The following is a 26,381-nucleotide window of genomic DNA, read 5'->3' on the forward strand; positions in this document are numbered from 1 at the left end:
TCAGGAAGCACGTGGGCTGCCACCTGACCCCCTGCACCGATGTGACTTCCTTGGGGACCGCTTGAACCGGGGTTTGGTCGTAGGTCTTCCTGCCCTCCACCCTCCTGTTCTGACTCACTTTTTGACTTCTACCAGAACCCGCTCAGCATCACTGGTCATAACCGAGGGCTGGCTGGAACTCAGTGGCTGTCTGGGGCCGCTATGTCCGTCCCTTCACAAAGTTGTCTAAGGGCAGGGAGGGCTTATGCGGCTGGTGTGGGGAAGGCACGCTGCTCAGAGGAGGGTCCTGCTTGCCTGGAAATGGCCCTCGTCTGCCCACAGAGGGGGAGCTGGAAGCGTCACGGCAGGACCGCACCAGCCTGAGTCAGCTGCTCCGGCAAGGCCAGCCCGCCTGGGACCACGACTCCCTGCAGTGAGATGATCTCACGATCCCACCCTCCCCTCTCGCCTGCCTGGCACGGAGCCTTGGTTTGCTCATAAGAAACTTGGCTCCGAGAGCAGCTAGGCCAGTGCGGTGTCATGGAAAAGGCAGAGGCTCAGTCAGGAGACCTGGGGCCCAGCCACCCGCCAGCTATGTGGCCTTGGGCACACCCCTTAACTCCTCTGTGCCTGAGCGTGGGCCCTGCCGGCAACACATCCAGAGGTAGTCATGCATGCAGCCTTCAGGCGCAGAGTTTCGGTTGTCTGCCCAAGTCACCCAGCAGATGCCCATGGAACCCAGCTTTGAGGCTGGGCAGTGACACGAGAGTTCACGCCCTCAGCTGCTTTGCGGTGAGGTCTCCTCTCACATGGCAACTTCTCAAGGTTCCTGTGGAGTTAAAATTGATGAGCTGTGTTCAGAAGAGGCAAAGCTCTAGATCAAAAAGGCAAATGAGTGGCCGCCCGAGGCTAGGGGGAGGGGAACCTGGGAGAGGCTGCTGGTTGGTACTGAGTATCTCTTGGGGATGATGAGAATGTTCTGGAATTAGATAGTGGTCATGATTGCATAACCATGTGACTATTCTAAAAACCACTGAATTGTGCACTTCAAAAGGATGGATTTTGTGATGTGTGAAATAATATCTCAATTTTTAAAATTTTATTTTAAATTTTTAAATTTTTTTTGAGAGGTAAAAAGACAGAGAGAGATCATCCATCTGCTGGTTCACTCCTCAAATTCCTGCACCAGCCAGGAGCTGCAGCAAGCTGCAACCAGGCGCCCAGAACCTAATTTAGGACTCCCGTGTGAATGGCAGGGACCCAAGTACCCAAGCCATCTCCTGCTGCCACACTGGCAGGGTGGGTGCATGTTGGCAGGGTGCTGGAATCTGAATCAGAGCCAAGGCTCAAACCTGGGCCCTCTGACGTGGGAGGTAGGCATCCCAGGCAGCGCCTGAACCACCGCGCCCAATGCCTGCCTGTCGTTTTCCTTAAGGGAAGGTGATGACGAGCGCAGGGGTGGTTTCTGGGCCGAAGCACGGGAGTAAGAGTCAGCTGTCGGGATTGCTGCTGGGTGCGCCTCGCTGCTGGAGGTTGGCGTACAGATGAGAGGAGGAGGCGATGCCAGTTTCACAGAGTGGTTGAGCTCCTAGGCTTGGATCCCACTGCTGCCACTTCCTGACTGCAAGATCTTAGGACCGAGTTAGAACTGCTGTAGGTGCAGAACACAGAAACCCGAGTGAGATGGATTATTCACAAAGACCCTGATGAGCTGACGGTAGCAGGGTTCAGCTGTAGCTGGGTCTTGGGGCCACGAGGTCAGCAGGAATGTAGCTTTCTCCGTGTCTTGCCTTTCTCTGTGTCCAGGCGAGGCGTTGTCTGGCATGCCGGCAGCCACAGCTGCAGCCCAGGTCCAACAGGTCAGCACAGTGACTCCAGGGATAAGGCAATGCCCCAGCTATTTGAGCAAAGTCTCATTGGCTCATCTCGGGTCACATGACTAGGCCATGGCGGGCCAGCCAGCGACTGGACGTGAGACCAGCATCCAGCCCCCGCACTAGGCTAACAGCTGGGTTAGATTCCCTGGCAGGTGTCCAGGACCCAGCCTGTGGGGCTAGCAAACGTCCCCTCTGGTGAGGCAGGACAGGGTCAAGGAGAGGCCCCTGGGGGCAGTTGGAGCAGGTCCCCACTGTCCTGTGGGAAGAGCCTGGTCCCCTTAGGAGGGGCCGCCTTCTGGTTCAGTTCTCTGGCTTGCTTATCTTACAAGAGCCAGGCCCTCGTAGTCATCCCTGTCACGCCATTGACGTCTGGTGGCATGACTCATTCACATGGCGGAGCGGGGCTGGGTTTGCAGAGGAGCACGTGGTGTCGGGTCTCAGCCCTTAGTCTCACCAGCCAGCACCCTTGGGGAGCCCACTTAGCCTAGCAGAGTGACAGAGAGACTGTGTGTGACAGAGGTCTTCCATCTCCTGGGTCACTCCCCAAATGCCCACAACAGCCTGGGCTGGGCCAGGCCAGGTCTCCCATGTGGGGGCAGGGACTCAGGTACTTGGGCTATCTTCTGCTGCTTTCCTAGGTGCATTAGCAGGGAGCTGGATCAGAAGCAAAGGAGCCACGATTCAAAGGAGCGCTCCAACAGGGGACACTGGCTTCGCAGCCGGTGGCGTCCACGGCCAGGCAGGGCACTTGGGATGAGCAGGATGGCCACAGGACTGTGGGCCGCACCGAGCAGAAACATGGATTGCTTGAGCCACGTAGTGACGGTATCAGCAGCCATGTGCCGGTACCTGTCTTACCCGCCCTCCCATTTAATCCTCACTTACAAGTGTGGAGTTGGTGTGTGTCTATTTCACAGGTGGAGAACCTGCAGCTCCGAGGGGCCGAGCCACGTGCCCAGAGAGCGGCGTGCCACGTCAGACCCAGATGTGACAGTCTGCAGCTTGTGTCGCTCACCACTGCCCCTCCCTGCCTCTAGAGTCGTGTGCCCAGAGAGCTGCATGCCATGTCAGACCCAGATGTGACGGAGTCTGCAGCCTGTGTCACCAACCACAGCCCCTCACTGCATGGTGCAGATAAAGCCTGTCCTGCAGGGGGCGGCACTGAGCAGCGCGTGGGCACTTGGCATACAGGCCTCATGCATGGGGGAAGCCCACTGTACACTGCACTGTGTGACCTTTTCCCTCTGAGTTCCCCCACTGATTCGTTGTGTCCTTCGGACCAAGGGTCACGGCCCTGCCGAGCCAGGGCTTCCTTCACAGAAGGTACAAATATTTGCTGAACTGGATCCCAGGCTGGCACAGGGAACCCAGATGGATCTCTGCTTCCTGCTTGTGTTACTCCAGGTAGGGAAAGAGCCAGGTGTTCAGAGAGGGATCTCTCTCCCAGCCAGGGTACTCAGGCAGGGCTGGCTTCCTGGAGGAGGTGGTCTCGGAGCAAGCTCTTGACAGTGAATTAGGAGTTGACATTCCAGTGCAGAGGGGGAGAGGTGCAAGGGAGCAGGGGTTGCAGGCAAGCGTCTTGCAGGATTCCCACAGCTGAGTTTCTCTGCGGGCCAGCGGGCTGATGGGAAGGCACCAGCCACGTCTGAGAGTGGACACTGCTAACAGGAAGCCCTGCTGTGGGGATCCAGAGGGGTCTCTCCTGCTCGAGCACGCTCTAGGTCCTAACTCTGGACCCTACTAGGCACACGCTTCCGGGAGGAGCTGTTCTCAGATGCGGCAAATTCCAGAGCCAAGGCCACGGCCACGTCTGGATCTGGGCCATAGCCTCTCCCGAGACAGAAGAGAGTGTCCCAAGTCATTCAGCCCAAATCCCATTTTGGTTGAGACAAGACCAACCTATCCCCTTCCAAGAGTTTGGAACCCCGCCCTGCCCTCTTGGACGAATTCAAAAGCCCTGAGTTTGCTTGTGGGGACTGCTGCTCCGACACTCCGATGCACCCAAGACCAGAGGACGGGAGGGCTTGGTCCCGTCTTTGCTGGAGGTGGCAGAACCAGAGTTCGCGCTGCCTGGACAGCCTTGGTCCAGCTGGGAAGGTGTCCCAGTGAGGTCCTTGCCAACGTCTGGCCCATGGCACCAGCAACCGTGTTTGTGCAAAGATGCCCCATTCTGTGTTCAGACACACTTTTCACCCCAGACACAGCCTTCTTTTCTTTTTCTGTTTTCTTTTTTTTTTTAAGATTTATTTTATTTATTTGAAAGATAGAGTTATAGAGAGAGAGTGAGGTCTTCCAAACTGCTGGTTCACTCACCAAAAGACCGCAACCACCAGAGCTGAGCTGATCCAAAGCCAGGAGCCAGGAGCTTCTTCCAGGTCTCCCACGTGGGTGCAGGGGCCCAAGGACTGGGGCCATCTTTGACTGCTTTCTCAGGCCACAGCAGAGAGCTGGATCAGAAGTGAAACAGCCAGAACCAGAACCAGCACCCATACAGGATGCCAGCACTGCAGGTTGGGGCTTTAACCCACTGCGCCACAGCCTTTTGAGAGGAATGGTTTGTTCATCCTGATGGTGCGTGGGCAAGAGAGCCCTTTCCCGCACGCTGAACAAGTCTTCATTTGTAAACTAGAAAGAGCCCTGGTTATCTTGCATTCTTGTGTCTGAGCCCAAATCCAGGCCTGTTACTGCCACCCGGCGTGTCAGTTCTCCTCTGCTAGACTGACCAAGCCAGTTCAGCACTTCTCTTATCCATGGGTTCATTCGTTCAGTCACTCACTCGCTCTTGGCACAGAGACAGACCAGGTGCTGGCCTGTGCCAGGGAGTTCAGGGCATGGGTACAGAAGAGCAGACCGCCATGGGTGAGCAGGGAGAGTGGGGGGGAAGTGAGCAGCCAGGGGACAGTGGCAGGCTCCACGTGGCACGGTGACATTTAGCCCAGCTCACTGAAGGAACAAAAGCTCTCAAGAGCACAAGTCACGAGTTGTAGACTAAGTCCACGTACACTGCATCCATGGCCCTGAAACCCCCGCCCCAGGGACCACAGGGCCCTACCAGGCTGCAGCTGCGCATGACCGTCCCCTGGGCCTTCCTCACGTCCTGCTTGAGCTCCCCTGGGACTCGGGGCCTTTGTGATATTGAGGGAGTAAACCCCTCCCAAGTCCAGCCTCCCCTGCTGCTGCTAACACAAACCACGTGTGGCCATCCCCGCCAGCTCGCGCAGTGTTTGCCTTGGACAGCCTGGCCCGCTTCCCCCACTCCCCAGGCTGATGTCTTGGAAACTGCTGATGGAGTCTTCCCCTTGGAGGCTGGGGATGTGGCGTCCTGAGGCTCCTCCTGCCCCCACACGTGACTCATCTCCCTCCGGGTTTCCACTCCTTCTCACCCTACACGCTTCTTGTGTTATTTGGGGCAGTAAGGGGTGGAGGATTTCTCGTCAGCAAGGACAATGGCTATGATTGGCCTTCCTCATCCTGAGCTGTGTCCTGCGTGGGTGTGGGGCCCACGTGGAGCCCCTGAAGCACCTGCTGCCAGGCCTTGGGTGGTGAGGGTGGCAGTTCTCTGCATGGAGGCAGCTTGTGGCTGGTGGACGTGGACACACTGAGACCAAAAGCAAAACAACTCGCTGGCTTCTGATCATTGAACTGTGATGCCCAGTCCCAGCCTTGGCAAATAGCCATCTTACTAACACCAGGTGGAATCAGGGGAGCCAGATGCGGCTTTATGAAGAGGAGGACTTGTAGGGCCACCGTCCAGTACAGGGGCCGCTCGTCCCATGAGACTCTTTAAGTAGGAATTGAAATTAAGTACAATTTTAAAAATCGGGTGCTGAGTTGCAGGAGCCTCGTTTTAAGTGCTCAGCGGCCATCTGGGGCTGGTGGTCACCCTATGGACAGCACGGAAATAGGACATTCTCATACCCAGGACAGTTCTGTCGGACGGCCCAGCTCCAGCTATGGGGGTGGGGGGGGTGGGTCCGGGCTTTCTGAGGGCTGGGGGTGGTGGAGGGGCTGCCAACCTTAAAACAGCTCCTCACAAGGAATGTTACTTGGTCTTGGAGAGGACAGGAGGCCTGCCCCAGGCTACGGTGTGCCTGTCACACAGGAACACACTCGGGTGCGACCCCGGGGATAGCCAGACACTGAGAGACAATGTGGATGGTGGTGCCCCGGGGGGAAAGGAGCGGGGAGTCCCTGCTGGTGAGCCCAGAGTTTCCACCACGTTGCTCGGCTTCCGTGGGTGGCCGGGGCGAGGGTCGCACCTCGGTGCAAGTGTGTGCTTGATGCTGCTGGGCTGTGCACTTCAGCAGAGTTTAGGGTGTGGGTGTTTAGTGCAGTTGTTTTTTAAAACCACGTGGTTGACAGGCTCTTCAAAACCCAGTACTCCCAGAGGGCGAGGGGTGGGATCCTTGTCCCCTGAAGAGTTTCCGTCTGGCCTTCATTGGCTCCGTCCCTCATTCCGCAGGTGGCCCAGGGGCGCTGTGCCGGCCAGGGGCGCACAGCAGGCCTGGAGAAGTGTCTGAGTTCCACCCCAGGGCCCTCGGGTCCCCAAGGGTAATCTCTGTGCTTGGACTTGCCAGCATTTCAGCTCAGATCTGCTGTTGGCGGGGTAGCAGTGAGTCAGGACGGAGGGTGGAGGAGGGCTGGGGCTCCCCGGCCCACGTGGGCATTTTCCTAGGGACTCTGAGGATGTGGCAGTCACGTGAGGGCGGGTGGATTTCTGGGACAGTTTTTTCATGGTGCTTCGACATTGCCTTTCACACATAAAACTGAGAAGGGGGAAATGAGATCGCGGTAGGCGAAACCTCTTAAGTCTCTGAGACGCTCTGCTGCCAAGACTGAGGATCGCTCTGCTCTCCGTCGGCACCGCGCCTCCCATAGGCGCACAGTGTGCTAAGCGTGCCTCATCTCAGCCTCACTGTCCTGGTTCACGTGGCTCCAAGACTGATCAGCGGGAAAGGAAAGGAGATGGAGACCCAGAGCCTTGGACTGGCCGGGCCACCGCTTAGCTGTGTGACCTCAGGCAGATTCACTGCCCTCTCTGTTTCGCAGTCCCCAGCTGCGACATGGAGGAGGGAGTGTTTATGCCTCAGAGTTACAAGGAAGGGCGAGTGAAATCGTGTGTCGGGCTTGTCACGTGCAGATGTTTGTGGTGATTGTGCATTTTTGGTGGATAATGCTGATACGAATATTATTCACCAGGATTTCTTAGCAAACATCGCCTACAGCAGGCTCCCAAAAAGCTCATTCCACCCAATTTTATTTTATTTTTACTACGTAAGCTTTCTTTATCTATTTAAGGCAATTTCAGGTTTTCAGCAAAACTGACTGCAAAGTATCGAGCACTCCCATATGTCCCCTGAGCTCAGACACACTACCAGTATCCAGTGCTGCCCGTTGTCGTTGCGTGCCTGCTGTGTACCAGCGTTGACAAGCTCTCGGATTCAGAAGAGGCAGGCTGCCTTCTCCAGCAAGGTGCCCCTGTGACCTGGCTATCTCTGAAGGCCAGTGGTCGCAGGACAGAGGAGGGGCAGATGTTGGAAGCCACAGATGATAACACAGATAAGGCCTCCCCCCCCCCCCCCGGGTCCAGGATGCCCAGCCCCATGTCCCCAGGGGACGGTACATAGAGCAGCACCGAGGGGAGCGAGAGTGGTGCAGAGGCGAAGATACCACACAGGACAAGGACGCCCACGTCCCCTATCTGATTGCCTGGGTTCAAGTCTTCACTTCCATCCCAGCTTTCCGGTAATGCACCTGGGAGGCAGCAGATGATGGCTCAAGGCCGTAGGTCCCTGCCACCCACATGGGAGACCCAGATTGGTCTCCAGTCTCCTGGCTGTAACCGGCCTTGACTGTTGCAGGCATTTGGGGGGCGAGCCAGAGGTTAGGAGATCTCTGTCTCTCTACCTTTCAAATAAATAAAAATCAATCAATAAAATGGACAGAAACGGCCCTGAGAGGCGTGTGGAGCCCGGCACCAGGCCCTGTGCTTTCTGACTGTCTCGGTAGCTGTCAGTGGAGGCCAGCTGATGTGAAAACTGAAACACAGTGTGCACCGCAGGCCTGGTCCTGCCTCCACGGCTGCAGGCCCTGGGCAGGTTTCTTCCCTTCTCCCGCCTTCAGCTTCCTGGGTACTCACGGATACCTTGGAGGCTCGATGAGGGGCAGTTCCTAGAGAATCTTGTCCCTGCCTTCCACATGCTGGGTGCTCAAGTTACTGGGGTATCTTGGGAAGTTTGTGGAAAAGTAGAATTTAAAAATAAGCTTATTTTGGTGCAAAAGAATTTTGAGATTCATGTGGTTTTTTCATAATACACACTTATCATGAACCTTTTAAAAAGATTTATTATATTATCTGTTTATCTTTAGATTTATTCGGTTTATATGAAAGGCAGAGTTACAGAGAGAGAGAGAGATAGGGAGAGAGAGAGACCTTCCATCCACTGGTTTGCTCCCCAAATGACCACAACAGCCAGGGCTGGGCCAGACCAAAGCCAGGAGCCAGGAGCTTCTTCCGGTCTCTCTTATGGGTACAGGGGCCTAAGGACTTGAGCCATCCTCTGCTGCCTTCCCAGGTGCATTAGCAAGGAGCTGGATCAGAAGTGGAGCAGCCAGGACTTGAACCAGTGTCCATATGGGATGCTGGCATTGCAGGAGGCAGCTTTACTTGCTATGTACACCACAGTGCCAGCTCCAACTCACGAGCTGTTCAGACTCCTTGTATATGCATCCCTGTCTCCTGATTTCTTCCTCCCCAGATGCCTGGGCAGTAGCTGGGCTTATTTCTCCATCAGAGGGACAGATCTTGAGTGCAGCGTGACTCTGCCCATGAGGTGATCTGATGGGCAGGCTTGTCACATTCCAGCCATGACTCTGGGGGGCTCAGGACACCCTCCCCAGCTGCTTTGGCCCCTTGCCCCATGTGCTAGTCAGGATAGGTTAGGATGCACCACTCCAACAAGTAGCCTCACTGTCGGGGCAGCGTCTTATCCCTCACTTGGCAGCACATCCCTCAGAGGTTGTTGGGGGCTCTGGACTCTTCCCCACTGCACCCTGCTGGCAGAGCAGCCACTCTCTGGTGTTGGCCAGTCCCCGTAGCAGAGGGCAGTGGAGAGTGGTCAACCACACACCTGTCAGATGGACCACCGTGATGTGATGCTTATCTCTCATGCTTGCACTGAATCCAATGCATTCCCCTTCGAGGGGGTGGGGAGAGTACAGAGCCCCCCCACCCCCGGCCCCGGTGTTCAGATGTGCTTCGTGACAGCACTAGTGACAATTACAACCAACTTAAAGATGAGACCCTAAAAGGTTGTCAGGGTCCCCAAGCCACACAGGGAGTAAGAAGCAGATCCCCCTTCTCTCTACAGCAGCCTGCACCTGCCTGTCTCCAACCCCACCTTAGAGCTATCAGTTTATTTTTCAGGCTCCTCTCTAGACTCTGGCCCTTTTCATCACGTAGCAGCACAAGCCAGGCCCAGAGCACGGAGATATCTGCTGAGCCAGCCTGGGGAATTCAGAGTGGATCAGGAGACGTAGTGACCTCAGAGGCATAAACCTAACCATACCAACTGAGTCTTCATGGTTTCCTCCTTATTAAAGATTTCTATTATTTATTTGAAATGTAGGGTGACAGGGGCAGTGATAGAGAGATTTCCCATCTGTTCTTTTATTCCCCAGACATCTGCAGCAGGAATGCCATCTGGGTCTCCCACGTCGGGGACAGGACCCCAAGTACTTGAGCAATCACCTGCTGCCTCCTAAATGCATTAGCAGCAAGCTGAGTGGGAAGAGGAAGTGGGACTTGATCCCAGGCACTGTGATATGGGATGTGGCTGTCCCCAGCGCCCGCCCCAGTGGTTTGTGGCTGTCCTAGGAACCAGCGTGATCTGCTGTCCAGTGGCCCTGAGGGTGTCGCTCCCATGTGAGCTGAGAGTGGTCTCTCTCTATTCTGAGCCTTCACAAGTCTGACAGATGGCGAATGTAAAGAATTTCTGGGTTGAAAATTGCCTTTGCCATTAGTTTGGGTGTCTGGAAATTTGAACAAAGTGAACTTTCTGGATATCAAGTCTGATGTTCCATGCAATTCCTTTATGACGTCAGAGGTACATTTATAGTATTGTGAAAAGTTGAAAAGTGTCTCTATTTGGTATTCTCTCCCCATTTAGATGCAGATGCTGGACAAATTTCCCATGGAAGGAGGACAGAAGGACCCCAAACAGCGGATCATTCCCTTTCTGCCAGGTAGGTGAGACAGGTGCCCCCACCTGGCAGCTCCTGGGATCTCTCAGGACACTTGATCGGCTCCTTCTCCTTTATCTGGGCATGTTGTCCCCTGGCCAGTCCCAGTCGTTTGTGGAAGAGGTGACCGAGAAGGTGGGCTTCAGAGGTAGATCCTGCCCCGTCCAGGTGCTGTAAAACCTTGAGCCAGACCATCATCTCTGGATCCTCAGTTGCTCCCACCTCTAAAATGGGGACAAACGGAGTTCAGAAAGTTTTTGTAGTGAGTGGCTTCTCTTGTTATTACTGAATTCGTTTTATACTCCTGCATAACAAATTACTGCCAGTTCCACAGCTGAAGACAACACTCATTTATTATCTCACAGTTCCGTGGTTCAGAAGTTCAGGCAGGCTCAGCTGGGTTCTCTGTTTAGGGTCTCCAAGTCCAAAGTCAAGGTGTCGGTCGACTGCGCTCTTGTTTGATGACCTTGGGAAGAATCCATTTCCAGCCTCACTCAGAGCGTTGGCAGAAGTCAGTTCCTTGCCGTGATACAAGATCCCTGTGGACTGGGGCCCCTCTCAGCTTCCAGAAGCGGCCCAGCAGGGAGTCTTGTGCTTCACATCCCTCTGACCTCCCCTTCCGCCACCATTCAGAGAAAGCCGCCTGCTCCTGGGGGCTCTAGGATTCTCTGGCTGATCCAGGATAATCCCCCTGTCTTTGGGGGGATACGGTCTACAACAGTGCATTGCGTGCCTGGGCTCTGCTGATCAGAGCAGGGCAGTTTTGGGGACCCGTTTAGAATTCCTGCCTACCAGAACTTCAGGTGCCCGGCCAGTCGTGTGCAGAATTTAATGCCATCATGGCTCAGCCCTGTTCTGAAGGCACTCGGCATCCATCCCTGGTGCCCCAAATTCCTTACCAAAGAATGGTACCAAAGCTTCTCCAGCTGAAAAACTGAATTGCCCAATCCATTTTACTTAAAGAAAATTACTACTTGAAGTAATAATCACTACCATCATTTTTTAAATTTGTATTTGGGGCTAGCACTGTGTCATAATGGGTAAAGCCACCTGCAGTGCTGGCACCCATATGGGTGCCAGTTCCAGTCCTGGCTGCTCCACTTCTGATCCAACTTCCTACTAATGCACCTGGGAAAGCAGTGGAAGATGGCCCAAGTCCTTGGGCTCCTGCACCCATGTGGGAAACCCGGAAGAAACTCCTGGCTCCTGCCTTCAGATCGGCCCAACTATGGCCATTGTAGCCATTTTGGGAGTGAACCAGTGAATGGAAGATCTCTCTGCCTCTCCCTCTCAGTCTCTGAAGCTCTGCCTTTCAAATAAGTAAGTAAATTTTTTTAAAAATTTTTTTATTTATTACTTTGTATTGTATTTGAAAGATAGGAGAGAGATCTTCCATCCACCACCCGCAATGGCTAGGGTTGGGTCAGGCTGAAGCCAAGAGCCAGGAGCTCCATCTAGGTCTCCCACATGGGTAGCAGAGACCCAAGTACTTGAGCCATCACCTGCTGCCTCCCACAGTGCACTTCAGCAGGAAGCTGGAGTCAGAAGCGGAGCCTGGACTTGGATCCAGGCACTCTGATATGGGATGCAGGTATCCCAGGCAGCTGTCTATTGTGGGCCAGTGGCTGGGAGAAGTGCTTAATGTTTATCACTTTATTTACTGCAGGGTAAGGGCCACTCTGCCCGTTTTACAGGTGACAGAACAGAGGTCCAGACACAGCATGGCTGACTCCAGACGTCATACTTGGAGTCGGATGACCTGTGTCCCAATCCCAGCATCCCCTTCTCACCAACCCTGTTACCTTGGGCAGATAGCTTAAATAGCATTTCATTTCATCATCTGCAAATTGAAGCTGATAATAGAATGCAAATACTAGAGTTGTTATGAGGGTGTGTAAATGGCTGGCAGATAGCTAAGGACTGTCAAGCACTTACTGTTATTTTTATTCATTCGTTCGTTTGAGAGGCAGAGAGATCCCATCAGTTGGTTCACTCCCCAAAGGCCCACAAGGGGCCCCAGCTGGAACTCCATCCAGGTCTCCCACAGGAGTGGCAGGAACCTGGCTACTTGAGCCATCACCACTGCCTCTTAGGGTCTGCGTTAGCAGGAGGGTGGAGTCGGGAGTCAGGCATACTCTGATGAGGGATGTGAGTGTCTTAACCAACATCCCACCACCAGGCCACATGGCCAGCCCTCTTACTGTTATTTTCATGGACATGTGATCAGCAAAGTGACAGTCATTGTGAGTTTCAGATACTTAGAGCTAGAAGGTCCCTTCAGGTCTTTCTCCCTTCTCAGGCCCCACCATGGAGGGAGTCCCACCCCCCACCCCACCCCTGCAGGACACCGGTGGATTCCCCAGGTGTTGACATTGCCAGTTAGAGTTAGAGACAGGGATGGTGTGTTTGCCACCCTACCCCTTCTAGTGGGAGAATCCTTTGCCCCAAGAAGCCAACATTTTAGTTCCTCGCCAGCAAAGTGTACAACCACGATGGAGAAAACACACCGCGCCGGCTGCCGCGGCCAAGTACCAGGGCTTTGGAGCCAACCAGCCCAGCCCTGTGGCCTCCAGCAGGCCACATCGTCCCCACCCTCCATGAGACTGTGCCCACACTTGTAAGTGGTACATAGCAGGTTCTCAGTCAAGGCGGCAACACGGCCTGGGACGTGGCTTTGGAATTGCTCGGTTTCCTGTGTTGGGGTCATCCTTAAAAGCCCAATCTGATATTCCAGTTAAACGGAGCTCTAAATGTCGATTTTCCATCAGGGCAGGAAAGGAAAGCAGTGAGTTACAATTCTTTACTGGATGAAAGGCAAACCCAGCTCTGGGAAACCTTCCCAAGACAGAGAAGAACTTGATCCCGACCCTCTCCCAAGCTCTTAAAAGCCTTCGTGGTTACGTAATCCTTTTCCACCCCAAAATTAATGAAAACGCTGTTCTCAGGGACACAAAGCACCCACTTGTGGCCTGGAGAGGCCCTGTTGGGCCCCAAGACCTCGGTGCCCCCTCTTGGCCAAGGCCAAGGGCAGGGAGGCACAAAAGGGTGGTGGGGCTCCTAGGGGGCCAAGGCTGCTGCTGCATCAGCAGAACAAAGCCGGGACGGGGGGAGGGGAGGGGCGGCCGCCTAGCAGTTTTCCAGCCCAGCAGGAGCTGGGGAGGCCGACTTGGCAGAGCTTGTGGCTTGAAAAGAAGAATTACAGTTTGGCCTTCCTCCACGATGGAAAACAAAAGCCGGCCCTTCCCACCAGACACCCTTTCCTCTCCAGGAAGGCAGCAGCGTCTCACCCTCCTTCCCAGGCCGGCAAACAGACGCTGCACTTGGAGGCCCCTGCACCAATGAGGCCCTGGCCACAGAGGCTGTGGCTCATGGGCCTGCCCCGCTGGCCACACGGTTTGACCTCAGAGTGAGGCTGGAGCAGCAAGCGGCTCTGCTGTAGCTCAGTGGGCCTCAGGAAAGCTGGGGGTGGGAAGGGGACACGTGCTCTTGACCATATAAGGTGAAGTGGTGTCCCCCAAACTGCTTTGAAAAGAAAAGTAGGGAGCACCTGCGACAGCAGGCCAGCCCTGCTGCTGGGTGCGTGGAGGTTACTTCGAAGAATTAAGATCTGCTCTCCTATTTTACAGATGAGGAGACCGAGGCTGTGAGTGCTAAATGCTTTCTCCATGGCAACACAGCTGGCAGGAGGCAGCCCTGGGGTTGGTCTGTGGCCTCCCCAGAAGGCCCTGCTGCTGCCACCAGGTTCCTGAGCTCCCCCCTTGCTGACAGATCTCCAGACTTATACCCAGAGGTCCCTGTCCCCTGAGGCCACACGGGGCAGAGGAGGAGGGACATCTTTGTCCTTGTGTCAGACCTCAGGAAATGCTGAATGCACCTGTTTTCAGTCTCTAATTCCATAGCCTGAACCTTGGGTGGGTCCTCCCATTGGGCTCTCAGAATGGGCCTGTGCCCATGACCAGGGTCTGTGCTAGCTCCATGTGGCGATAGATAGATAGATAGATAGATAGATAGATAGATAGATAGATAGATTTTTAGTTATGTATTTGAGAGACAAAGGTCTTCCATCCACTGGCTTAGTCCCTAAGTACCCACAACAGCCAGGGCTTGGCCAGGCTGAAGCCAAGAGCCTAGAACTCTTCCGTGTGGGTGGCGGGGACCCATGTGCTTGAGCCATCACCTGCTGCCTCCCAGGGTGTGCGTTAGCAGGAGCTGGGTCATAAGTGGAGTAGCCAGAACACAAACCATCAAGACATATCCTTGATGTCTTATTTCTGCATTTCCTTCAGCCCCTCCCTTGTGACAGATCAGGTGGGTGAACCTTGAATGTGTGTGCTTTTCTGCCATGTACCCATGGGGAGATCCGCTGTCTAGAGTCTTGGGAACCCATTGACTTGTTTCCAGTAGACCTCGTCCTTAGGACCTCAATGTCTTGGATCTTTCTGGGGATCTTCAGCAACGTCGTTGTGCCTGTCTTTCCCTGTGGCCCACATTTGCCGCCTGTGTGTCATCCTGATGTTTAACACAGTGCCCAGGTGTTGAGGATATTCCTGAGCAGCGGGAGGACTGAGTAGCAGGTATTTAGTGCAGAAGGAAGACTCGGGACCCAGACGCCACCTGGAGAAGGACTTAGAGGGATTCGTCACCTTTGCTAGCAAAAGTGTCATTCGTGCACTGACCAAAGTTGGTGCCACTACATTGAGGCCCAGCAGCCCCTGTGTGGGCCCAGCCCCACGAGCAGTGCCTGCAGAATAGGGAATGGGATGTGCACACTCCAAGAGACAGGAGCATTTAACCCATTGGAAGGGCGTGAGTGTTCCCAAAAAGGAGTGGGGCATAGGGCTGCATGGGGGTGGGTGTTCCAGACATAGAAGAAGGCGTGGAGGTTGGGGGAATATGAGACAAGAACAGAAAGTGTGTGAGGCTTGGGTGGGAGGGAGCAGCTGTTGGGCCAGGGCACATCTGGGTGTCCGTGTGCTTGCTCGCCTGCCCGAGAGTCCTGGAGTTGCATAGGATCTCGTGCCATCAGGCCTTCTCTGCTTTCCTCATCCCTCCCCCTAATGGTCCCCAGCCACCTTTGTCTCCCCAAAACTGACTCACTGGGTGTCATTCCCCCACGCCCGTATGCTAGAGCTGTGAGCAAGATTTGGGGGGCCTCGCATGGGAAAGCCCAGCAGGGGGTTCTTGGTGGCAGCCAGGAGTTTGGGGACCCCTCAGGCGTACCCCTGAGACGGCCACAGCCACACCTTGCCAGGCTGCCGAGAGCTTGTCACCGCCCCCTTCCAACGCTGTGCATGCTCTCTTCTTCCGCAGGCAAGATTCTCTTCCGCCGGAGCCACATCCGGGACGTGGCCGTCAAACGCCTGGTACCCATCGATGAATACTGCAAGGTAAGGCTACGAGATGCCCACACGGTCTGCCTTGTGAGCATCGTGCTTCGTTTTCCTTTGCTGGCTACAAAATGTTCACTGTGGAAAAACTGGGCCATTGAAAGAAATCTGGGCAGGGACAGGAGGTGGGAATCACCCAGGATCCCTCAACCCTGCGCCGAACTTGGGAAGGGTTGTACAATTTCTTTCCCCTTTTCTGTGTCCATGCAGTTCTTTGTGGTCTGAGACCATCGTGTATGTGTTGTTTTAGTTGTCTGAATTCTGTAACAGAAGAACTCCCCTATGCTACTAAAATATTCTCTTGAGCTTACTTTTTATTTTTTTAATCTTTCTGTTTTTTTTAAACATTCCACAGAGCTTTATGCGTTTTGTGATTGGCATGTGATCATTGTACATGTTTGTGGAGTTCAGTGTGACATCTCAAGACCTTTATGCAGCAGACACTGAGAAAAATCCCAGAAGTTAGCATTCCCGTCTCCTTATCATTCCTTGATGTTGGAGCCTTAGGGGTCCTCTCTTCTAGTTCACTTTTGGTGGCTGCATAGTAGTCCATTGTGCATGGATGTTTCCAAAATTGCTCAGCCAGTCCCCCTGTTGTTGCAAGGTGCAGCTGGCTTCTTATCACCAGGACATTCCAAACGAGGGGCCTGGCTTTGGGCTCTGTTTTACTGTATTTGAGGCTGTGGTCAGGAAAGAGTGTGTTTTTGTTTAGCTTCCCTTAAGTATTTATTTCTCCAACTTGAAAATCAGTAGCAGTTCCAGTAGAAGAGGGGTGGAAGTAGCAAGGAATGCCCTTAAAAGTGGAGCAGTGACCGATTTCCCCTTTAGCTGGAGAACAAAGTGAGGTAGTTCATTCTTGCCCAGTGTGTTCTGTGTTTTTACACAGCCAGCGTTAAGCCCATGAAAAAGGCAGAAAAGGCATCCAGACTCAAACGGAGGCACTCAGATACCACAATCCTAACTGTAGAAAATCCTAAGAAATCCACACACACGCACACACACACAACACGAGATGAATAAGTAGGTTTAGTACATTCACAGGATACAAGATTGATGTTGAAACATCAATTATATTTCTGTATCCTCGGAACGAATAATCCAGAAATGAAACTAAGAAAGCAGATCTTCTCACATGGCATGGAAGAGAATAAAATACTTAGAAATAAATTTAACAGAGGATGCAGAATGTACACACTGAAATGACAAAGCATTGCAAATAGAAATTGAAAAATCTACACCAGCGGAGCAGCAGCGTTCCAGTACTCGTGGATTGGAAGACCCAGTGCCATCGGAATGGCAGATCTCCCTGGCTTGATCTACATATTTAGTGCAATCCCTGTCAAAATCCTAGCATACTATTTTTATGGACATTGACAAACTGATCCTAAAGTGTATATAGGAATGCAGAGGACCCAGAATAATGAAGACACTTTCAAAAAAAAAAACAAAGCTAGAGCTGTTGTACTACCCATTTTTAAAACTTCCTGCAAAGCTGCAGTGATCAGGACAATATAGTACTGGCATCCGGACAAGCGTATAAGTCAGTGGAGCAGCTTTGAGAGTGCAGAATTAAACTATTGTAACTTTTTGGTCCATTGATACTCAACAGAATGCCAAGATAATTCAATGGTGGAAAAAAAAAAAAAACCCCACAGGCTTCAGTAAACAGTTGGGACCATGCCATTGCACTGGTTTCCTAGGGCTGGGGAACAAAACACCACGGATTGTGTGGCATGAACAATAGACGTCTGTATTCTCTGGGTTCTGGGAGCTGGGAATCTAAGCAGAGGGGCATTCAAAGGCCTCCCCTGGCCTGGCTCATGGCTGCCCCGCCTGTGTTTTTTTCATGGTCTCTCCTCTGTAGCTGTCTGGGTCCTGATCTCTATTTCTTATCATGATGCCAGTTGTGTTGGGCAAAGCCTAGCCCTAATGACTTTATTTAACTTTAAATCTACTCTTTAAAGACCCTGCCTCCAAATTTAAGTGTTGTCATATTCAGAGGTACCAGGGATTAAGACGTTCACACAGCAACTGTACACCTGCCAGAAAAATGAAGTGGGACCATTCATCTTGGGCCACACACAAATCCACTCAAAATGGATCACAACGTCTACATATAAGAGCTGAAACTATAGAACTTCTGTATGAAGAACAGAAAATCTTCATGACCTTGAGTTAGAAGAAGAGTTTTTTAAGATATGACACCAAAAGTATGAGTCATAAAAGAAAACTTGGTAAAATTGGACTTCATTAAATCCACTTATAAACTTCTGTGCCTCAGAAGATACCATGGGGGTGGGGGGCAGTGTGCACGCTGTGGCGTGGTGGGTGAAGCTACCGCCTGCAGTGCTGGCTTCCCATATGGGTGCCAATTCTAGTCCTGGCCGCTCCACTTCCAATCCAGCTCTCTACTATGGCCTGGGAAAGCAGTAGAAGATGGCCCAAGTCCTTGGGCCCCTGCACCCGCATGGGAGACACAGAAGAAGCTCCTGGCTTCAGATTGGAGTAGCTCCAGCTGGTGCAGCCAACTGAAGAGTGAACCAGCAGATGGAAGACCTCTCTCTCTCTGTCTCTAACTCTCCTTCTCTCTCTATAACTCTGCCTTTCAAATAAATAAATCTTAAAAAAAAAAAAAAAAAGATACCATTAGGAAATGAAAGATGTGCTACAGACCAGAGGAAATTTTTTTTTTTTTTTTTTTTGACAGGCAGAGTGAACAGTGAGAGAGAGAGACAGAGAGCAAGGTCTTCCTTTGCCGTTGGTTCACTCTCCAATGGCTGCTGCAGCCGGTGCACCGCACTGATCCGAAGGCAGGAGCCAGGTGCTTCTCCTGGTCTCCCATGGGGTGCAGGGCCCAAGCACTTGGGCCATCCTCCACTGCACTCCCAGGCCATAGCAGAGAGCTGGCCCGTAAGAGGGGCAACTGGGACAGAATCCGGCGCCCCGACCGGGACTAGAACCCGGTGTGCCGGCGCCGCTAGGCAGAGGATTAGCCTGTTGAGCCACGGCGCCGGCCTCAGAGGAAATATTTATAAATCTTTTTTATCTGGTAAGATATTTGTGTTGTGACTGAGTGAAGAACTCTTATAACTCAATGATTAAAAAGACAACCCAATTTTGAAATGGGGAAAAAAGATTGCAACAGAAACTCCCCCCATGGAGACACAGGAGTGACTAATAAGCACATGAAAAGATGAAATGTCAACTAAAACCATAATGAGATGCCTGCTAAGAATGGTGCAGTCAACAAGACACACAACACCAAGTGTGCTGGTGGGGAACGTAACGCAGGAGGCCACCCAGGCAGGAAATCTGGCAGTTTCTTCAAAAGTCAGACTTAGCACGTCACCTGTCGGGTAGATACCCAAGAGCAAGAACTTGTCTGTAGGTGTTCATAGCAGCATTAGTTCATAATAGCCCAAAACTGGAAGCAATCGACATGTGCATCAAGTGGCGAACAAAGAAAACAGTGGCATCTCCACACAGACCAGTGTCACTTGGCAGTACACAGCTGTGAGAGACCGGTCAGTGTTACAACGTGGTAGAATCGCAAAGGCACGACGAGAAGTGAAAGACAGCAGCTGCGAGAGACGATGTATTGTGTGACTCCATTTCTCTGAAATGTGCAGAAAAGGCAAATTCGTGGAGACAAAAAGTATGTCCGTGGTTTCCTGGGCCTGGGGGCGGTGGAAGTGGAGATGGACTGCCAATTAGGTTGGGGGAGATTTTTCTGAGGCGATGGAAAAGTTCTAAAACTAGTTTGTGGTGATAGTTGTGCAGCTCTGTAATTTACTACATATCATGGAACTGTGCACTTACAATGGGTAGATTTTATGGTATGTAAATTATACTTGAGTAAATCTAAAAAAAGAGAGAGAAAAAGGTAACGAAGGGTCAGTGCAGGGGCAGATGAGCCGTCGCGTGGCCAGAGACACCGAGGAAGGGCTGAACCCACACTGGTGACATTCCTCCAGCAACTTGAGGAAGAAGGTTTTCCTTTTCTTTTTATTATTCTTTTAAGATGGATTTATTTATTTGAAAGGCAGAGTTAGAGAGAGAGAGAGCTTTCCATCTGCTGGCTCACTCCCCAAATAGCCTGGCTGAGCCAGGCCAAAGATCGGTGCCAGGAGCTTCTTCCAGGTCTGCCACATGGGTGCAGGGGCCCAAGCACTTGGGCCATCTTCTAGTGCTTTCCCAGATGCATCAGCAGAGAGCTGGGTTGGAAGTGGAGCAGCCAGGTCAGGAATCGGCACCCACATGGGATGCCAGCACCACAGACAGCGGCTTTACCTGCTATACCACAGCACCGGCCCTGAGAAGGTTTTATTATTCTCATTGTGTAGATGAGGACATGAAGGCAAACAAAATTACTTCCAGGAATAGTATAGGAAGGTTTGGGAGCTGAACCTATGCCTTTTGTGCCTCAGCACTCACATACCAGTGTGGCCTCCCTAAAAAAATAAAATCAAGAGACTGCAGAATCGAGCCAGTGTTTCAGAGGCAGTATTGTCTGGACGTGGCCTGGGTGTGGGAAGCTCAGTCCCCAGTGTGGCCATGTTGCAGTGGTGGGACCTTGAAGAGGTGGTGCCTGGTGAGAGGTGGTTAGGTCATGGAGGCACTTTGAAGAGATTAATGCTGATCTCAAAGAGCGAGTGAGTTCCCTCAAGAGCAGGGCTTTGTTTTTGTTTTTAAGATTTATTTATTTATTTGAAAGGCAGTTACAGAGAGAGCGAGAGAGACACCTTCTGTCCCCCTGATTCACTCCCCATATAGCTGCAACAGCTGGGGCTGCAACAGCTGGGGCCAGGCTGAATCCAGGAGCCTGGAACTCCATCTGAGTCTCAAAAGGACCTGGGCCATCTTCCACTGCTTTCCCAGGTGCATGAGCAGAGAGCTGGATTGGAATTGGAGCAGCGGGGACATGGGATGCCGGTGTCAGACAGTGGCTTTACCCACCACGTCACAACGCCAGGCCAGAACACAAGTTCTTAAATTCAGTGGAGGCAAGCAAATCCATCTTTGCGTGGTTAGTACTCTGTGTGTCTTTACAGCTCCCTCTAAACCTTGAGATTATAAAGATATTTCCGTATTTTTGTCTCCTAAAACCTCTTACGACATTTACGTCTTTAGTTTTCTTGGAAGTGATTTCCTGTATGGTGTGAGGTAGGGGTTAGTTATCATTTTTGTCTTCTCACTCAGAGACCCATTTGTTTCCTCAGTGCGCTGCAAGGTTACCTTAGCATCAAAATCCAAATATCGATGGGGCTGTCTTTGGGTTCTCAGTTTTGTTCCAGTGTTTATCCATCATTATGCCAACATAATACCATGTCAGTTACTGTGGTGGAGCAGAAAGTTCCTTCCATTGAAATACGTGAACCTTTGCCCTTGTCTAGCTCAATCTATCAGAGGTGACTACTGCCTAATAAAATAAAGGATTAGTTCACAACAGGTCAATAACAGATACCCTAATTTCTGGGAGAGTCTCCGTTTTCTGTAAAAGACTTTGCAGATCTTTTGCAAAGTTTCATCTCCCTCCAAGAGGGCAGATCCTTTGGAGCTAAGAGGAATCTGGCCAGTCAAAAATCCCAAAATATCTGCTCCATTTCCTATGATTCATTAATAGCAGGGGGTGGGAACTTCCATGTGGCTCATGTAACATAAGCAGTTTTTTCCTGTGGTTAATCCAGGTGAAACAGAGCTCTGTAGCATTCCAAACATCAGGCAGATGTAGGCAGCTGCAGGCAGCTGCTGATCTTGATCCCTTATCACTTCCAGATTTTAAATTTCCTTTTCAATGTCATGGGCCCAGGGGTTGGTGAAACCCTGAGAGTGAGGAATGTCTGACTCTGGGAAGTCAGGCGCACTGTGGAGCAGCTCATTTGGTTTGAGGGTCAGTGGCTTCTGGGGAGGATACCAGCAGGAACTTCCTGCCAAGCAGGGTGACCCCAAGGCGCCAGTGTTTTTACCAGGAAAGGGATGAAGAGATCTGCCTTTGCCTGGGAGGTGGCATTAGACAGACTGCAGTCACTTGATGCTTTCTTTACAGATTTTTGTTGCATTCTACCACCTGTGTTATTATTTTCTTTAACTCACTCCTTAGGGGCAGGCATTTGGCCCAGTAGATGAGACACTGGTTAAGATGCCTGTATCTCATATCAGAGTCCTTGGGTTCAATGCCCAGCTCCTGACTCCAGCTTGCTGCTAATGTAGACCCTGGGAGGCAACATGATGGCTCAAGTAATGGAGTTCCTGCCACCCACGGGAGAGACCTGGATTGAGCTCCTGGCTCCTGGCTTTAGCCCTGCCCATGCCAGACCTTGCAGGAATCTGGGGAGGAAACGATTGGATAGGAGCTCCCCCATTTCTTTTTAAAAAAATAAATAACTCTTTAGACTTCATAAGATGATATGTTTTAGAGAAAACTAGATATCAGAACCGTATTTTAAAACCTGCCATCATGTGTCATGATAAAAGCAAAAACAACAACAAAACCACCACAACTAGCACAGTTTTTAAATGCAGCTGGTTAGCTGGTTGCTGTTGCCTGCCTTCCTGAGACCCTGCAGAGCCTGGGCTGGCCCTGGGGAAGTGTTAGCGCAGTGTAACTTCTCTGGGGTTTTCTTTTGAATTTATAAAGGATTGGAAGAGACCTGAGAAAGCACTAACTTTGTCAGCAGCCCAGCAGCCAAGGTGCTGTTATGTAACATGAACACCCTGCTGCCCATGGGAACCACCATGTTGTTGTAGTTGGTACAGAACAGGGAAGGGCTTGATGGATGTGTGTCCTGCAGCTGGTCTGTGCTGGGAACCTCACACCGTCAGTTACTCTGTAGTGCACATTTCCCAGGTGCATGGTTTTCACTCCATTTTACAGATGAGCAGCCTGGGGCTCAGAGCAGGAATAGGTCTTGGCCTTCTACAACCATTCAGCTGGGAAGTAACAGAGGCAGAATCAGGGGCTGGTTGTTCTGTCTGATCTCCTGTGGTTACCCTCAGCAAGCAGGACTTGCTGTCCTCTCGTCCCCATGCAGAGCAGCCACACCGGCCCAGAGCACCGGGATCCCTTCTAGAACAGAACGGACTTCTGCTAAAACTGTGGTTCTTTATCTCTGCTGCCCAAGCCTGGGACAGTCCTGGTGTGTTTCAGGGGAAGGATTACTTCTCCATGCTGGGTCAGTGTTTTCTGTTAGCCTGTCTCTCCTAAATGAAAGGGGCAGTCACATCAAAGCAGCCAGCACTGCCTGTTATTAGCAAGTTGGCTTATTTTATGGTTTGGGGGTTTGGTTTGGCTTTTGCCTCCTAGCAATAGCTCAGAAGCAGAACAGCTTGGCTTTGTTGGGAGGTTTCTGTGGGCCTTGTGTCCTGTCTCTCACTGGTCCACTTGGGGCTTCAAAGGCTTCTGGGCAGGAAGGATGACCACTCCAGGACTTGTGTCCCATGCCCTTCCAGCCGGCCTGTAGCAGAGCCATGTGGCCAGGGCCAGGCCTCTCCCTCATGTTAGTTATCCAGTGTGTGCTTTTGGACCGGATGCCATGGTCTTTCCCAGCAGTGCCTAGGCATGTAGGGCAGGTGGAGAAGGAGCAGCTGCCACCTCCCAGCCTCTGGAGATTTGAGATAGAGGACTGGAGTATCAGTCCTGGGCTATCCAGTCCAAGTCATCTCTCCAGAGCCTCCATTTCTCCTTCTCTAAAAGGGGACAGGCCTGCAGGATTACATCCAGTGACTCAGATGGATCATTCCAGGAGCCATCAGGTGCTGAGCCAGGGTCAGAGAGTGTTGTTACTGCCGACGGGGGGAGCTGCAAGACACTTACACACAGAGAAGCAGGGATGCACGTGGTCCAGCTCCTTTGTTATGTGGCTCCAACTGCTGGAGCTGCAGGATTTCCAGGGAGGTAGAGCCACAGGGGCCCCTGCTCATCCTGGACAGGAACATGACCAGAAAGAGGATGAGGGGCAGAAAGGGGAGGTGGGCCCACAGATGTGTGCAGTTATCACCCATCAGTGAAAAAGGTATTTCTGATGATCTAGAAAACAGGGAGTGAGAGGCTGGGGAGGAGATGCCTGCTCCTTTCCCTCTGGGGCGCCACCTCAGTCCCTGGGGACTTACCCAGAGCAGGAGCTACTTAAGGACTCATTTTTAAAAAGTCAGTGAGCATTTAGGTTAGCATCCTTTACCCTGGATGGACAGAAGAGTGGCCCCTGACCAGGCCAGGTGCCCTACTGAACCACCCACCCACCCACCCACCCACAATGTGTGTTTCCACTGTAAGTATGGGGTGAGTTTGTTAGCTCCTGACTCAGAAATCCTGTAGGGTCAGCCACTTGTGTCCATTGACAGCTAAATGGATAAGCAAAATGTGGTCCACGCGATGGAACATTATTCAGCCTTAAAAAGGAAGGAAATTCTGACACGTGCCACAGCATCGTGACATTATTCACAGCATCGTGAGGACATTATTCTAAGCAAAGTCAGCCAGACACAAAAGGACCATTACTCTGTTCTCCACTTACATAGAGACTGAAAGTCAATGGTGGTTGCCAGTTGGGGGGAGGGGGGTGGCAGTGGGGAGTTATTGTATAATGGGTGCAGAGTTTCAGTTGTGCAAGGTGAAAAGAGTTTTGTGGATGGATAGTGGTGATAGTAGCACAATATGCATGTGCTGATGCCACTGTACCCTTGAGAATAGTTAAGGTGGTCAGTTTTATATGTATTTAACAATGAAAGTGGGAGGGGTCCTGTGGGGTGGAAATACCCCTGAAGCTCTGTAGAAGGAGCCACAGTGGCAACCACTGTTAGTCTGTCCATTGGTCCATCCAAGCCCCATTTCGTGGGAGGTTGGCACATTTGGGTGGTGGTGTTGAGCTTTTGAGGGCTGTTACATGGAAAACACAAGGCGTGGCTCTTCTATCCGAGTCAGGCTCGCACGGTGACAAGGCACATGAGAGGCACCAGGGAGCAGAGGTCCACCTCCTTGCAGAGCATGCACTGGTGGGGTCTCCTGTGCTCTCCCTGCACACGGGTTTGTAATAAAATGTGTGCAGGAACCGACTCTCGTGCACTCACATCTGAATCCCCATCAACCCCGATCCAGGACCTGGGCCAGAAGGGGCTTAAGTAAATATGTGTATCTGGTATTTGGCGTAGAGAACAATGCAGTTGTGGACACCAAGAAAATGCCCATTGAGTCACTGAGTGGACACCTGTTGGTTAATAAACCAGCAAATGCCTAGCCCCACTCTGTGCCCTCCACCCACCTCCTCATCGGCCACTGGCAGACCCGGCTGAGACTCCTTCAAGACTCTGTGTGCTGCTGTGGCCAGTTTACATGGAGTTGGCCAAAAAGAGACCTGGGAGATAGCAAACCCCTGTTAACCTGGAGCCACATGATTCTGTCTCAATTATAGAATAAGTCCCTTCACTTTACGTTTCTGATTTTCTGAGTTAACATCTACAAGGGACAAGCCCTGTGACAAAGCAGGATAACTCACCACTTGCAGTGCCCACATCCCATATAGAAGAGCCTGGGATAGAGTCCTGCCTCTGCTTCCAATCCAGCTTCCTGCTAATGTACCTGGGAGGCAGTAGATGATGGCCCGGGTACTTGGATCTCCCACCCGCGTGGAGTTCTGGGGCTCCTGGCTTCAATCTGGTCTAGTCCCAACTACTGTAGGCAGTTGGAGAATGAATCGACTGATGGAAGATCTCCTTCATTCTCCCTCTCTCTGTCACTCTGCCTTTCAAACAGATAAATAAAACTTTAAATATATATATATATATATATACAGGGGTACTTTAAGAACTTTGTGGAAAATGGAATTAAAGCATAAATGCTTTACTTCAAATAATTTTGAAATCAAATAGTCTCTAAAAGTTCATGGAGGGACTGTGGTGTACTGTGTTAAGCCACTGCATGTGGCACCAGCATCCCATATGGGCACCAGTGCCGGCTGCCCTGCTTCCAGTCCAGCTCCCTGCTGCTGTACCTAGGAAAGCAGCAGAGGATGGCCCAAGTGCTTAGGCCCCTGCACCCAAATGGGAGGCCTGGAAGAGGCTGTGGCTTCAATCTGGCCTTAGCCCAGGCTGTTGCAGCTATTTGGGGAATGAACTAGCAGACGGAAGATTCTCTGCTTCTCCCTCTCTCTCCCTCTGTAACTTTGTTTTTCAAATAAATAAAATAAGGCCGGCGCCGTGGCTCACTTGGCTAATCCTCCGCTTGCGGCACCGGTACCCCAGGTTCTAGTCCTGGGTGGGGCGCCGGTTCTGTCCCAGTTGCTCCTCTTCCAGGCCAGCTCTCTGCTGTGGCCCGAGGGCAACAGAGGATGGCCCAAGTGCTTGGGTCCCTGCACCCACATGGGAGACCAGGAGGAAGCACCTGCCTCCTAGCTTTGGATCGGTGCAGCGCCGGCCGTAGCGGCCATTAAGGGGGTGAACCAATGGAAGGAAGACCTTTCTGTCTCTCTTTCTCACTATCTATAACTCTACCTGTCAAATAAAAAAAATAAATAAATTTTTTTTAAAAATTCATGTAAATGCATATTGGGAAAAATATGCATAGATTTCAAAAATTTTTATTAAACTTATCTTTTAATTCCATTTTCAACAAACTTTTTGCCATGCCGTTGTATGCAAACCTGTTACAAAGAAACTAAATGTCCACCAGTATGATACATGTATGCACTAGATGCCCAGCCAGCAGTGTTGATGATATTGTGGAAGAACAACACAGTAGCGTGAAGTTCACAATGTATTGTTAAGAAAAACCATCGAGCGAGTGCTGTGGCTCACTAGGCTAATCCTCCGCCTGCGGCGCTGGCACCCCGGGTTCTAGTCCTGGTTGGGGCACCGGATTCTGTTCCGGCTGCTCCTCTTCCAGTCCAGCTCTCTGCTGTGACCC

At 51.9% G+C, this 26,381-nt stretch overlaps 1 protein-coding gene across 1 annotated transcript in view; it reads left to right on the forward strand.

Annotated features, from left to right (window-relative positions):
- The window catches only part of SH3PXD2B (SH3 and PX domains 2B), a 103,498-nt gene that overhangs the window by 39,864 nt on the left and 37,253 nt on the right, over positions 1-26,381 (forward strand). Inside the window, exons 3-4 of the mRNA XM_062188684.1 lie at positions 10,025-10,100; positions 15,408-15,484. Of these exons, the coding sequence (XP_062044668.1) occupies positions 10,025-10,100; positions 15,408-15,484 (153 nt within the window). The remainder of the gene's footprint in view (positions 1-10,024; positions 10,101-15,407; positions 15,485-26,381) is intronic.

This window comes from Lepus europaeus, chromosome 4 (assembly GCF_033115175.1).
Source record: "Lepus europaeus isolate LE1 chromosome 4, mLepTim1.pri, whole genome shotgun sequence".
NCBI lineage: Eukaryota > Metazoa > Chordata > Mammalia > Lagomorpha > Leporidae > Lepus > Lepus europaeus.